Source organism: Diabrotica undecimpunctata, unplaced genomic scaffold (assembly GCF_040954645.1).
Source record: "Diabrotica undecimpunctata isolate CICGRU unplaced genomic scaffold, icDiaUnde3 ctg00000631.1, whole genome shotgun sequence".
Taxonomy (NCBI): Eukaryota; Metazoa; Arthropoda; class Insecta; order Coleoptera; family Chrysomelidae; genus Diabrotica; species Diabrotica undecimpunctata.
In genome coordinates this window covers 272,283-288,552 of record NW_027311928.1, presented here as the reverse complement: position 1 = coordinate 288,552, position 16,270 = coordinate 272,283, and the positions used below count along the sequence as shown (strand labels likewise).

At 34.3% G+C, this 16,270-nt stretch overlaps 1 protein-coding gene across 1 annotated transcript in view; it reads right to left on the bottom strand.

Moving 5' to 3' along the window:
* Positions 1-16,270, bottom strand: part of LOC140431322 (phosphatidylinositol-binding clathrin assembly protein LAP-like) — a 112,184-nt gene that overhangs the window by 42,186 nt on the left and 53,728 nt on the right. The window contains exons 4-7 of the mRNA XM_072519255.1: positions 10,398-10,500; positions 8,687-8,895; positions 6,300-6,406; positions 6,060-6,184 (exon numbers count right to left, since the gene is read on the bottom strand). Of these exons, the coding sequence (XP_072375356.1) occupies positions 6,060-6,184; positions 6,300-6,406; positions 8,687-8,895; positions 10,398-10,500 (544 nt within the window). The remainder of the gene's footprint in view (positions 1-6,059; positions 6,185-6,299; positions 6,407-8,686; positions 8,896-10,397; positions 10,501-16,270) is intronic.

Below are 16,270 nucleotides of genomic sequence, written 5' to 3'. Positions count from 1 at the left end.
CATTAGTTGCGAGTCCTGAGACGGTATGTCTACGAGGACTTTGTCAAAGCAACTGATTGAAATGACAATCTTGGCAGGTTAAGACGGAAGTTATGACAGAGCAGTCAGTGTAACTGTATATGTCTATTTAAGACAGAAGACAACGTTGTTTAAAATTGTGAAAGTTGAAATAAAATAAAATTATAACAGTATCAACCATCAATGTTATTGTTTTAAATTATATATGTTAAATGAAATTGTGGTGAGAAAATTATGTGATTATAGTTAGGCAACCAACTATACAGTGTCGAGTGGTGTGATGAAAAGATTCTTATATAAGGCCCTTTATGTTTTAATAACATTTGGTACCTGGAAAATGGAAACTAGACACTGGTGGAAAGTTGGGTTCTTGAAAAAATATAGGAATTGATATATTTAATATGTGAGGATCTTGTTCAATGAATGAAATAAAACTATTATGATATAAAGTTCATGTAAAAATTAACTTACAACTCAATTATATTAGGCCCTGTATGTCAAAAAACAACATTTGGTACCTGGAAAATGTAAAACTTCTTGAGTTGTAAGTTCATGAATATGAATATCTGATTGGATGTTGACAAACTGAGTGAAGTAGTTATATTTTGTGTGTTGACAAGTATGAAATGGACAAAATTTGATGGTTGAAAGTGGTTTTGTAATATATTGGTCGTAAAGTACTTACTTATAACTTGAGAAAAAGCCCTATCTGTTATAAAGCAACACTAGGTACATAGGAAGATAAAAGATTAAGTTATAAGTTGGTAAGTTGAATGAACTATTGGTCTATATTGACTATAATAGTAAAATGAAATTGTTGTATGTGGCTCTGTTAAATTTGAGTAAAGAGAATGAAAATTAAGGTGTTTTGAGAAAATTGTGATAAACGGATAGACTACGAAAGGCTGAGGTCCCCAGAGAACCGAAGCCAAACCCTGAGGGAATTGTGTAGAGAAGTAAAATAAGAATTTAATAATATGGAATGGGTGGTGGATGATGGATGATCTGATCTGAATTTGGGAGTGTCGAAATAGAAGCATGGAAAGTATTGGTTATAGTGATTAAGACATGAAGTTTGGGTTGAAAAGAAAAGAGTGGGATAGATAGAAAGTAAGATGTATTGGAAGAAAGGTTTTTAGAGTGAACTAAGGGAGATGAGTATTAGGTGAACTAATAATTAATATGGAATTTAATTGTAGAAGTAATTTGGGGATGTGGGTTAGGAGAATAGTTGGCGATGGAGAGGGAGAAAATCTCGATTGAATGAAACATGACGATTAACGCAATTTGGGCTTTTTTGTTTTTCTTTAAGAATTTCAAGATCTTCGTATAAATCTAATTTGAGGAAATTTTTTTGGGAGATATTGTGGATAAGTGAAACGTCTTCTGGGATATTGAGGGTGTGGTTGTGTTCTTTGAGATGTTGAGAGAAAGTGGAAGTATTTTCTCTTTTTATGTGCTCTAGAGAGCGTGAAGAAAGAGATCTGCATGTTCTACCTATGTAGGTGGCTTTGCAATCTGAACATTTAAGTCTATATACTCCACTCCGGTTCATATAGTTGATAGGATCTTTGGAATTAGAAATGTGTTGTCCCAAGTTGTTGGGTACTTTGAAAGAAACATGGGTGTTTTCAACCGAACGTTGGATGAGATTTCGAATATCTCCAGAAAGACTTTCATGGTAGAAAGGGAGTGAAACATAGTTGGGTTTGGTGGTAAGGTCTCTGGGGAACGCAGTCTCCCGCAGGGTCTTAAGGCGTTTTTTGTGGATGAGTTTGTTGATGATGTTGTGATCATATCCGTTGTTGACTGCTATTTGTCTGAGTATATTTAGTTCTTTTTTGTAGTTTGAATCTGACAGTGGAATGCTTTCTAGGCGATGGATGTAACTATGAAAAGCTGCGTATTTATGTGACATGGGATGGTTGGATGAAAATGGAATTACGTGGTCAGTCTGTGTGGGTTTCCTATAGATACTGAAGTCGAAGTGGTCATTTAATCTGGTAATGGTTAGATCAAGAAAATTAATTGACATGGAAGATTCTAGTTCCATGGTGAACTTGATATTGGGGTGAATTTGGTTGATTTTGGAAAGTAAAAGTTCAGCTGAATTGGATTGGAAATTACTTTCCAAAATCAACCAAATTCACCCCAATATCAAGTTCACCATGGAACTAGAATCTTCCATGTCAATTAATTTTCTTGATCTAACCATTACCAGATTAAATGACCACTTCGACTTCAGTATCTATAGGAAACCCACACAGACTGACCACGTTATTCCATTTTCATCCAACCATCCCATGTCACATAAATACGCAGCTTTTCATAGTTACATCCATCACCTAGAAAGCATTCCACTGTCAGATTCAAACTACAAAAAAGAACTAAATATACTCAGACAAATAGCAGTCAACAACGGATATGATCACAACATCATCAACAAACTCATCCACACAAAACGCCTTAAGACCCTGCGGGAGACTGCGTTCCCCAGAGACCTTACCACCAAACCCAACTATGTTTCACTCCCTTTCTACCATGAAAGTCTTTCTGGAGATATTCGAAATCTCATCCAACGTTCGGTTGAAAACACCCATGTTTCTTTCAAAATACCCAACAACTTGGGACAACACATTTCTAATTCCAAAGATCCTATCAACTATATGAACCGGAGTGGAGTATATAGACTTAAATGTTCAGATTGCAATGCCACCTACATAGGTAGAACATGCAGATCTCTTTCTTCACGCTCTCTAGAGCACATAAAAAGAGAAAATACTTCCACTTTCTCTCAACATCTCAAAGAACACAACCACACCCTCAATATCCCAGAAGACGTTTCACTTATCCACAATATCTCCCAAAAAAATTTCCTCAAATTAGATTTATACGAAGATCTTGAAATTCTTAAAGAAAAACAAAAAAGCCCAAATTGCGTTAATCGTCATGTTTCATTCAATCGAGATTTTCTCCCTCTCCATCGCCAACTATTCATCTAACCCACATCCCCAATTTACTTCTACAATTAAATTCCATATTAATTATTAGTTCACCTAATACTCATCTCCCTTAGTTCACTCTAAAAACCTTTCTTCCAATACATCTTACTTTCTATCTATCCCACTCTTTTCTTTTCAACCCAAACTTCATGTCTTAATCACTATAACCAATACTTTCCATGCTTCTATTTCGACACTCCCAAATTCAGATCAGATCATCCATCATCCACCACCCATTCCATATTATTAAATTCTTATTTTACTTCTCTACACAATTCCCTCAGGGTTTGGCTTCGGTTCTCTGGGGACCTCAGCCTTTCGTAGTCTATCCGTTTATCACAATTTTCTCAAAACACCTTAATTTTCATTCTCTTTACTCAAATTTAACAGAGCCACTTACAACAATTTCATTTTACTATTATAGTCAATATAGACCAATAGTTCATTCAACTTACCAACTTATAACTTAATCTTTTATCTTCCTATGTACCTAGTGTTGCTTTATAACAGATAGGGCTTTTTCTCAAGTTATAAGTTAAGTACTTTACGACCAATATATTACAAAACCACTTTCAACCATCAAATTTTGTCCATTTCATACTTGTCAACACACAAAATATAACTACTTCACTCAGTTTGTCAACATCCAATCAGATATTCATATTCATGAACTTACAACTCAAGAAGTTTTACATTTTCCAGGTACCAAATGTTGTTTTTTGACATACAGGGCCTAATATAATTGAGTTGTAAGTTAATTTTTACATGAACTTTATATCATAATAGTTTTATTTCATTCATTGAACAAGATCCTCACATATTAAATATATCAATTCCTATATTTTTTCAAGAACCCAACTTTCCACCAGTGTCTAGTTTCCATTTTCCAGGTACCAAATGTTATTAAAACATAAAGGGCCTTATATAAGAATCTTTTCATCACACCACTCGACACTGTATAGTTGGTTGCCTAACTATAATCACATAATTTTCTCACCACAATTTCATTTAACATATATAATTTAAAACAATAACATTGATGGTTGATACTGTTATAATTTTATTTTATTTCAACTTTCACAATTTTAAACAACGTTGTCTTCTGTCTTAAATAGACATATACAGTTACACTGACTGCTCTGTCATAACTTCCGTCTTAACCTGCCAAGATTGTCATTTTAATCAGTTGCTTTGACAAAGTCCTCGTAGACATACCGTCTCAGGACTCGCAACTAATGTAGAGTCATATGTCGCCATGTTACCAATCCAACGGTAACTTTAACATCTTAACTGTAAATTAGACATAATGTAAATCAAATCTTATTTAATAATTTTTAAAGGGTTTTTACCCACATATTTAGTGGCTACATCCATGTATTAACTAGTAAGTATTAACCACACTTTTACATTAACCTTAGTCAAAACTTAAATCATTTCATGTTCTTTTTAATTAAGTGGTTAAATACTATTTTAGGACACTGATGATGGAATATTTATTCCGAAAACGTTTTGTCAATGCAACATAGCCCAACTGGGTTTTTTATATACCTTTTTATAAAGGATTTTATTCAAAATTCTTTATTTTTGTTTAAGGCTTTCTTTATTACCTTTTGCATAGTGAATATATGGTCATGTGTTTTATATCCTTTTCTGAATCCGCCTCTATAGTTCTGATACCCTCCTGTGTTACCATTATTTACAATGGTATAATTTTTGCCTTTGATCATTCTCTAAGCAATATATTGTTCTTCCATATTAGATTTAGGATGTATAATAATCCTTTCTTTGATTTTTCTCCTATATATTTCAACATTGTTTAGACTAACTTCCTCGATCCTAGGATTTATCTTTCCCATTGCTTCCTCTAGTTCTTCTTCCTGTATAGTTTCCATTTCCTCGGGGTTTTGATTTTCAACAGTTGTTCGAAATGTTATGTTCATCTTTTAATTATATCCTTCTTGTTGCTTCATAGATTTTTTAGTGTTCTATCAGCTTTTCTTTTTCACATTTTTGATTATGTCTTTACTTTTATTCTCTGTATTTTGTATTTCTCATATGTTTGTTGCGTTTTGTCTTGTAGTATTCTTCCCATAACTTTCTTTCAATTTTTACCTACTTTTCCGCCATGGTATCCGTGTCTCTTTCCTATTATTTCTTGTGGTTCCACATACTAGTTTTGCTATATAGAATTTCTAAATTTTCCCCATTCTTCTTCTACTATTTCTGTTATTTCTATTTATTTGTCCATTTCCTTCTCGAACTCCCCCTTATATATTCTTGTCATCTGTGCTTTTTATTTCCTTTACTGTTAAATGTCGTTTCCATTAGGTAGTGGCCACTGCCTATTTCATAGCATCTTCTCGCCCTTACTTCTCTTATCCAGCTCCTTTCTGTTTTCGCACTTTAGCCAATAACTGATTGTTCTTTTCTTGATATGACTTCTCTTGTGATGTTATGTATCTTTTTATGTTAGGAATGTGTATTCATGATCATCATGTTATTGTCTAAACAGAGCCTTTACACATAATCGCATATATATCCGAACGACTTCGGTACGCGGGTGAGTACCAAAACTACTTCTTCTTTTTCTCTTACAAAGGGGCCAGCACAGATTCAAACTAAGTTTTTAGTGGGCGCTCAAAACGAGGCGCCTAGTCTCGCTGTAACCATAGGATCGTACCTATTATCGATCAATAGGTAAAATAAATGCTTATTTTAAAGTCGAGCGTTCACTGTCAATGCTATGTTCTAGGCGAGGATACAATGCGATGGTCTCCGTTATGAACGTACTCCTACGCTCATTAAGTTGACACCCGTACCAACGCGCCACGCCTTACTTTTAAAAATTAAAGTACGTATTTCTCCCTATGTATATATGGGGTCCTAAAGATTCTTGTCGCATTCCGCAGGGACCAATGGAATGAGTAACATCGAAACGCAAGATCCGAAACATCGGCGTTTTCTAGTTTAAGTCACGAATCCATTTTATATTTTATACTTTATGTACATATCAAATATTAATAAAAATGTATAGTATACCTTGATTGATTAGAGCCTGTCGGTTTTTTGCCTTCCATATAATTTAAATGTTGTTCCAAAGCATCTAGTAAACTACTTGGCGCTTTTGTTAAATCTGGTATGTCGCCTTTATCAATTCCTACATTCTAAAAAATATCAAAAGTGGTTAAACTATTATCTCATTGAACTGGTCTTGCTTATTATGGATTACAGTGGTACACATTAGTTTAAATTGCTAATTAATTCTAAAATAATACATACCTCCGCGACTTTTAAAAATTCTGCTACCCTATCCATTCTAACTAAAAATCTCTTATAAATATCTAAAGCTTCTCGGCACTGTTTTTTATTCATGTCGAAGAATTTTTCTGAAAAAAAATAACGATTACGATTCTAAGAACAATTACTTTTCTCACAAAGAAAAGATGAACTGCTAAAATATGGAGGAACAACACTACGCAAATGGCTTCTAAAATTACTCGTCGATATAACAAATACCGGAGCAGTACCAGCGGAATGGAAGGAAAGTCTCCTGCTACCGATACTTAAAAAGGGAGACTCGAGAAATCCTAAAAATTATAGAGTCAGCAGTCATAAAAAATAACATCGAGGAAAAAGCGAACATGGCAAATGAACAACAAGGCTTCCGGAAAAACCGCAGCACAATAGACGCAATTTTTATTATCAGACAAATAATAGAGAAGTCTATTGAATATGGAAAACCAGCATACATGTGCTTTGTAGATTTAAAAAGTGCTTTTGACAGGGTAAAGCGAAATGACATCTTAAATTTATTACAAGCTGAACAAATAGACCATCAGATAATAAGGACAATTAATGAAATTAACAGGAACATCAAGACCAGAGTTATAATGCCAACAGGGGAAACAGAATGCATAGAACTAAAAGGAGGAATCCGCCAAGGAGACTCGCTCAGCCCATTATTATTCAATATGGTGATGAATCAAATAAATCACGAAGTAAGAAAACGACACGGATACCACATGGGAGCGCATAAAATCACGATACTATGCTATGCCGATAATGCAGTACTAATTGCTGATAACGAAGATAACCTACAAAGGCAGCTCCACACCTTCAATATCACAGCAAACAAACTGAGAACATGAGAATATCAGTAGAAAAAACTAAATGTATAGTGATCAGTAAAGAGCCGCGTAGATGCAAACTAGAAATAGACGGCAAAATTGTAGAACAAGTAATGAAATTCAATTACCTAGGAGTAGAGATCACTAGTGACAGGGATATAAGAACAGAGACCACAAGGCACGCATCAAAAGCGGCAAGAGTAAGTGGTTGCCTCCGAGAAACCATATGGAGAAACAAATATCTGACCACGGAAAGCAAAATGAAAGTATACAAGACAACAGTAAGACCAATCCTTACATATGCAGCAGAGACAAGGACCGATACAAGAAAGACGAAACAACAAATCAACAATATCGAAATGAAAGTATTAAGATCAATAGCGGGTATATCATTAAGAGACAGACAAACCAACAGAAGTATACGCGAACAATGCAAAATTCAAAATATTAACAGGTGGATAAAAACAAGAAAAAAAAACTGGAACGAACATGTAAACCGAATGGGACCAGATAGATTAGCGAACATCTATAAAAACAACAAGCCGTATAGCAGAATACGCGTTGGAAGGCCGCCAAAAAGGTGGAAAGATAATGTACAGTCAACAACGACTGAAACAGAATAAGAGGCAGACAAACAGGAGTAATCCTAGTCGCGCGAAGAAGAAGACGAAGAAGACAAAGAAAAGAAATATGTTTAGTATTAGTGACTTCACAAATCTAACGATGTCTGCGCTCCTCAGTAGTTAGTAGTTCGTCGAGTTCTTGGTTCGATTTAATTCTCAACGTACCGTCATTACAATAGGTTATTCCAAATATATTGCATTCTGATATTCTTTTGAAATTGATTTCCATCAGTGCTTGAAAGAGTCCACGTTTAACTTCCAAATGTAACTATTTGATTAATAATTTTCAGATATGCCCTTTACAAATGGAAGCAAGTCTTTGTATGTATAGAAGCACTTATTTACCGCTGATAACCCTTGTTTATATTTCTTGGATAAAGTTGTCAATTTATAATAAACCCAGGCAAGGGAAGCTGTAGACATATTCTTAGGTGCGGTTTTCTACCTTTAGCTTTCATGTCGATCTTATTTTAGCACCTCACTGATCACTACAGGAGCAATGCGAACAATTTGTGGCAATAGAGTCAGAAGACCCTAATGGTTTCCAGAGCAATAACTAACTACCTACTAACTAATGCATGCAAAACATTATCTGTCATGTAATATTAGTTGATTTGGTTTGAGACACCTTATATTTATTGTCGATTGTTCATTGCGATGTATACTTTCCATTCCAATACTTTAATTTTCGTTAATTTTCTCATTTGGTTCATTGTTAATACTCTATTAAATAATTATATGATCTCCTTAGTTCTGTTTTGTAGTTGGTGTGCTTTATCTTCTTGATATTCCATTATTTTATTTTAATTTATTGAAAGTTAGCTTTTATCTTCTACTAAATACTAAAATAATTAATACAAAAAGATCTAGGGAATCTTGATACACTACAACAAATATAGAATTGTTAAATCCTTACCCAATAAATTAATAATGCCATCATTATAACAGGCAAATAAGCGTATTAAATCCTTAAAAAGCAACATAAAACACATATTTATCACTCCGTTTGTTAAATCATTTGCGGAACAATCAAATTCCAATAGGATATCCAGTTGATTTTGTAAAGTGGGAAGAGTTTTTAACAATTTATCTGCGTTCATTGTCCTTAACATGCCATCATCCTTCCTGAAACACCAAAGAATTATTATTATTATTTTACTAAATAGCGGTCACAATTTATTATATTGAGGAAAAATATTATTTTAAAACGCTTATATATAAATAACGATGGTTAATTCAATATTTTACATCAAGGACGATGCTTGCTAACAGAGCATACTTCGCTCTGTCGTTGTGTCAAAATATGCTTCAAAAAAATAATAAAAATAAATAAATAAAGGTATTGGCCACCAAAAAAATAAAAAAATACTAACAAAAAGGCGACAACCATCCAAAAAAATTAACAAAACCCCAAAACCTGGCCACGAAGGCCACATCCTCGGACACCGAGTAGCCGAACTGGGCTGGGCGCAGTCCGGAGCGGAGACTCGAGGCCCGAGCAAGCAATTTTAGTTCGATGATACGTCACTACAGAAAGCAGGAAAAGAGCGCGTCACGCTAGCCTGCATTGATCGGGTTAGGATATCGTGTTGGAGTTCTTGTACCCAGGACTTCCACACGAAAAGCATTTGTCTGATAGTTGTGCCCCTATCGCGCATCAGGATGCTATGGGGGGAAAGGCATGGCCTGTTTTTAACTCGAGTTAATACACCTTGCTAAAATGAATTGTTACACCCAAACGTAATTCTTAGGGGTGAACATGTCTCACAATCTAGGTTTACTTAAATTGCTTGCTTGCTTAGTGTCAAAATATATAAAACCACCATACGACCAATAGCCACATATGGTGCAGAAACATGGATCATGACAGAAAAACAATAAACCTTATTAGTAATTTTGAAATATTTAATGTTTCTTTTAGGCACGTTAACTTTGCAGTCAAAAATTCGGAGTAGTGTTCTAATATTGACATAGCTAAAATAATGGTGTACAGCAGTAAAACACTGTTTTTTCTCAACACACATCAAATGATGACTTGAAGGACCACATTAACTATTTCTATTCTTAGTTAAAATTTTCTTTGTTAAAATAGTCTTCATTCTTTTTATTAAAAATAACAAAAAATTGGGCATAAGAATAACCAGACATAGGTAAATCAACGTAAATAGCGGAAAAGATTTTAAAGAAGTTCTAACATTAAATATGTTGCATATATTTTTCTTTTCTTTTTACTTTAGTACTTTTGTTTTCTTGAGTCTTCCATTTCGTATTTAATTAAAGTATATTATACTTGAATTAAATATTCAATGATAAGAAAATCATTACTCTTTTAATAGGAATAAGCCACAATTGAAGGTTAAAATAAATTTATTGACGTTTCAATCTCCACTTCCGAAATCGTTCTTAAAAACAAAATTTGTTTAATTTATTAAACCAATAATAAAAATATAAACATATAAATGGAGATTGAAACGTCAATAAACTTATATTAACCTTCAATTGTGGCCTATTCCCATTAAAATAATAATTACTATATAATTCCACAAGAAAATAGCTTCAGAGCGATAAGAAAATCATTATGTAAAACCTGTAAGAATGTATAAAAATATTTAACCATAAATACTCACCCTCTTTTAACTTTGCAAAAGTCGAAGGCCGTAGTTCTGTACGATAAGGCCTTCTCATTAAGATATCGTGAATATTTTCTAATAAATGGAGACATATCATATCCTACAAAAAATACACAATTATAAGATAAGTAGTTGACAACGTAATAACAGTATTCAGTTGAAAGGATCAAAAGACAAAACTAACGCTAAATATCCTTGTGAATTATCTATATTTATATAAATCGTCTGTGGTCTTGCTTGTCATCTCCAAGGTCTCCACTGTATCATTAGATTATTCCACCTTCTGCAAATTACCGTTAAAGTTTTACTATTTCTCTTCGGGCATCTCGTACTTTGTATTTCTCGCTAATCCACCTATTCTTCTTATCCTTTGGTTTTACACTTGATTTTCGATAGCTTATTCGTGTTCTTTAGACTATATATTGGTTAAATACTTTTGTTTTTAAGTATTGTGAGTATATTTTGATTTTAAAGATTTTTTTTATTTTTGCGTTCTACTTTTCTTTATTTTTCTCAGTTATCCCAAAATTTATATATGCAATACTTAACCTCATGTATTATCTAATGTTCTATTCTAATAATTATGTTTTCTTGTGTATTACTATCGTCTTCCTTTTACTATAGTTCATTTTAAGCCCTCGACTTGTAGCTTATTCTACTAGTTCTAGTATTTCATGTAATTTGTTAACTAAGACACATGTCATGCCAAGTAGTCCTGAGAAGACTAGAAGATATAGAAAAACTTACGACCTCACGCAGCGACCTTGATTGAAATGATGACAGAAATAATCAATCAAGAAGAACGAATTAAGATACAAAACTCATGATAGTGCGCAATATTAAGGGCACATTTTTGGATTTTTTTAATACCTTCCTAGGTATATGTCGACACGTCAATTGTATTCCACAATATCTTAATTACATGTAAAATACCGCAACTGCAGGAACAGATATATAGAAATTATATCGAATAGCCAGCTGACATTAAAGGTACTTTGAATCGAATCGAATTGACTCCAAGTTAGTTTAGAAGTATCTTCAGAATCTGATTCAGATCGGAAAAAGTAACAAGAAAGTTTATTCTGGTTCTGGGTGCGTGGTAATACTGGTATTGAAGGGAACGAAATAGCAGACCTACTTGCCAAGGGAGGGGCACAAGAAACAATCATAGGCCCAGAACTGTTCTTTGACATAGCAAGAAGCACAGTCAAAAGAGCGATATTGGACTGAATGGAACGGATGAAACGTAACCACTGGTACGAACAAATAGGTCTCAAACATTCGGCTTTTATACACGAATCTTTTAAGAAGAGATCCAAAAATTTACTAGATATGAACTGTGACGAGCTGCGAATTATCGTAGGTCTCCTAACACGACACTGACACCTCAGGGGGCACATGAATAAAATCTGACTGACAGAAAGTGCGAATAGCAGATTTTGTCAGGCTTAAGACGAGTGGGCGGAACACTTTCTGTGCAACTGCCCACTTAGGATAAGGTTCAATACATATGAGAATTATCAACTCGAGTCCTACGACTTTGTAGAAGTGTCAGCAGAGACCATAAGGACTTTGTTAAAAAAAAACTGTGCTGAAAGGACAACTTTAACCCACGGATAGACCACAATAGACGTCTTAGGTCGATTGGAAAGGTGGTTAAGCGCCCACTCATATTAAACCTAACCTAAAATGCTGTAAGAACTTCATCATTTCATAATAATATGGGAATTACTACAATGTCCTAAAATAAATAGAAAAAATACAATAAAATTGTTACAAGTACTGAGATTACCATCTTCTTCTTCTTTTGGTGCCTATTCGTTTTGAATATCTGGCTATAATTATTTTATTAACTGATGCTTTAAATAGATTTGTTGTTGTGAAGAACCATTTTCTCAGGTTTTTTACCCATGATATTCTTCTCCCAATTCCTCGCTTTCCGAATACTTTGCCTTGAAGGATTATTTGCGGTAATCTGTATTTAGTGCCGTTTCTCATTATGTGTCCGAGATACTTCTCTTTCTTTCCCCATTCTTCGTAGTACAGTCTCGTTGGTTATCTTGTCCGTCCATGATATCCTTAGGATTCTTCTGAATAGCCACATCTCAAAGGCTTCAAGTTTTTTCTCATCGCTTCAGTGAGTGTCCTGAATTCAGTAGTATAATATTGAGAAGATATTACATCGTAGGAGCCTTACTTTTATCTCCAGCTTAAGGTTGTGGATTTTCAAGAGTTTGGCCATGTTGTTGAATGCACTCCTTTCTCTATTCTACATTTTACTTCTTGTGACTGATCCCATTGTTCGTTTACTATTGTTCTAAGAGAGGTAGACTGTTTCATGCGGTCCACTGGTGTATTCTTGATAAGCTGTTGGACGTCTCTAATTTTATTTTTGCTGATGACCATAAATTTAGTTTTTGATATGTTTAGTTGTAGTCCAAATCTTTCACTTACTTCATTTACTTTGTTTATTAGTTGCTGTAAACTTTTTAAACTGTCTGCAAAAATAACGGTGTCATCTGCATCGCGGATGTTGTTTAGGCGTTCTTCATTTAAAAGAATTCCATGTTCGCAATTTTCCAAGGCTTCACTAAATATTTCGTCTGAATATAGATTAAATAATATAGATGAAAGTATACATCCTTGTCTAAAGCCTCGCAGAATCTGGATCGCTTCCGTCGGTTCATCTCCAAGATTTGTTCTTATTGTGGCTGATTGGTTCCAGTATAAATTTTGTATTATACGCCGGTCTTTATCATCTATTTGGGCTTTTGTTAGAACATCCATCATTTTTCGGTGTTGAAATGTGTCAAACGCTTTTTGGCAGTCCACAAAGCAGGTGTAGATATAGTAAGTCATATCTCATCTTTGGAATAATACCTGTAGACTAAACAGTGCATCTCTCGTACTTACGCCTTTTATGAATCCAAACTGTGTGTCTTGTATTCTCTCTTCGCATAGCTTGTATATTCTGCGATGTATAATTTTAAGAAAAAGTTTTAGTGTATGGCTCATTAGACTTACTAGCCTATATTCTAAGCACTTTTTCGCTCCTGGTTTCTTTGGTAACGTAATAAATTCTGAAACTAGTCAATATTTTAGAATATTGCCTGTGTCATAGATATTATTGAAGATTTTAATTATTCTTAAAGATTCATCATCAAGAAGTTTAAGAAATTCAGACTGTACTCTGTCTGGTCCTGGACTTCTCTTCTTTTAGTGACATTATGGCTGCTCTGATTTCTGCCACTAGTATAGGTGGTCCTGTTTCCGTAGGTATTGGGTATACATTTGTCCACGATTACCTCTCCGTTGTCATTAACAAGTTTACTTACTCTTCTGTTTTAACATTTGCCTGTAATTTTTCTTACCTTTTTGTGCCCGTTGAGGTCGTCGTATTTACTTTGTAGAATTTCGATTTCTTGGCACTTTTTCTCCAGTTCATTCTGTTTGGCTTCTCTGATCTTTCTCTGTATATCTCATTGTAATGTTTTATACATATAGTTATTGTTCTTGTTTTTCCTTCTTTCTTCCATCAGCTGCAGAATCTCTGTTGTCATCCGTGTCTTATTCTTACCTTCTTCGTTCTTCATAAAATTGTCTTTAATGTCGTCTATCGTTTTATTAAGGGATTCTATCTTCTCTTCTGTGCTTTCCGTTGTATTATCGATTTCTTCCGTTGTATAACGAGTTAATTTGCAAAATATATTGAAATAACTGACTCCGTCATTGCCAGTCTCAAGCCCGGATAAGGAAGGAGGAGGGTGAATGATTCAAAATTGTGTCTTGGTAACAGTACTTATTCCAAGTGAGTGCTGTCGATTAAAGCCAGGTAATGCCCGAGGCGAAAAAGTTCATGTTTCTAATAAATCCTACCCACGATGAGATGGTTAAAAGCGATTCTCCAGCGCGTTCAATCTGGAGCTCCTTGACTCAGGAATGGTAATCACTACAGAAGAGGTGTGTCGGAGGTTATGCAGAGGCCTAACAACCTGTTTATGTAAAAAGAGAGCTGTTACGAAAGTTTAACAAAAACATACAAGACGGATTTTACGGAGACGACTTACTCAGAACAAAAAGTATACGAATACAATTGTAAAGATGGGAACATGGAATGACCAAACATTATTGAGAGCAATAAAGATGCAAGAAATTAGATAAAAGGAAAACAGCGAAGGACAAAAAGGCGCATACTCTTTATATTTCATTGGTAGCTCAAGAGAGGGAATGTAAGATATCCGATTTATACTAAATAAAAAGAGAAGAAGAACCTTGTTAAAATTTGACCCAGTGAACGAACGACTATGTAGAATACGTTTGAAAGGCAAATTCACTATCATAAAAATCATAAATGCGTATGCACCCACTGAAGAAATTGAAGAGGATATTACAGATTTTTTTCTATGATCTGCTCCAACGGGGATGCATTGATTGATTTCAAACAAGCCTTTGACACTTCAAACAGAAAAAACTATATAAAATCCTAGTGCCTATGGTGTAAGACAAGGAGACAAACACTCTTGTTTAACCTATTGCTGCATGCAGCAATATCCAAAGTTGACATCCTCAGGAACCTTATAAAACAGGGCAAACAAATAGCTACATATGATAGCTACATATGCGGATGATGTCATGATACTTAGTCGTAATGAGACAGCATTAAAGGAGACTTTCGAATATCTTAAGAAAGCGACACGAGATGTAAGATAGAGAATAAATAAGAATAAAACCAAATATATGTTTACGTTAAGGCCAAGACGAAACAATAAAAATTTGTTCCAAATATGTTTAAAAAGGTAGCAGAATCCATATACAGTAAAACCTCGATATAACGGACCTCTATTTAACGGACTTCGGATATAAGGGACAAAAAATCCGGTCAAAAGTAAAAAAAAATAAAAATGTATTATACATGCTTAACACGTCCCATACCACTGTATTTTACAAATAATTTCAATAAATTTAGCATAAGAGGACACAGAAAGTGAGAACATCACATATTATTAGAGGATTCCCTGATATAATAACGCGTAGGTTTCTATAATTATATGGCTGTTTACCACGCTGGATAAGTTAAAATTTTGACTATGCTACCGTCTAAATTTAGACAAACGGAAAAGAATCAATCTAACGATCAATCAAAAACAAGAGATTCTACAAAAGTTTGAGTCTGGAACGTCTGTGTCTCATATATGTGATCAATATGGCATAAAAAGCCATACACGGAATCATAAATAAAAGAATTTACGACGAAGCTTTAAGTGCACCAAAAGAAGAAATAAAACTTTTTAGGCAAAAATTAGTAGGCCATATAAGTAACAAAATGCTATTAGAATCTCAGATTTACAATGCTGACGAAACTGGTTGGTTATGGCGTACTTTGCCTGAAAGCACATAAGCCTCCAAATGTGAAAAATCGAATTCTGGAAAAAAATTCAGCAAGGACAGGATCTCGGCACTGCTTTGTGCTAACGCCGATGGATCGCATAGATTGACTCCTGTAATGGTTGACATATCTCGTAAACCTAAAGTTTTAAAAGATATAATGTATCATCTGCCCGTTTCATATCAGAGCTCTAAGAAGGCATAGTTCACCTCAAAAATTGGTTTTTCAAAGAATTTGTACTTTCAGTGAGAAAATTTCAAGAGAAGAAATTATGAATACCGCCAGAAGAGGTGAAATTTTTATTGCTTTTAGGCAACGCTCCTGCTCACCCCTCTGAAAATATTTTACGTTCAGAAGATGGCAACTTTAGCTGTTTGTTTTTACCAAAAAATACAACATCACTTATTCAACCCATGGATAAGGGAATAATTTTGGCAACCAAACAAATATATGGCAGAAAGTTTTTAGACGATGTAATGGTTGT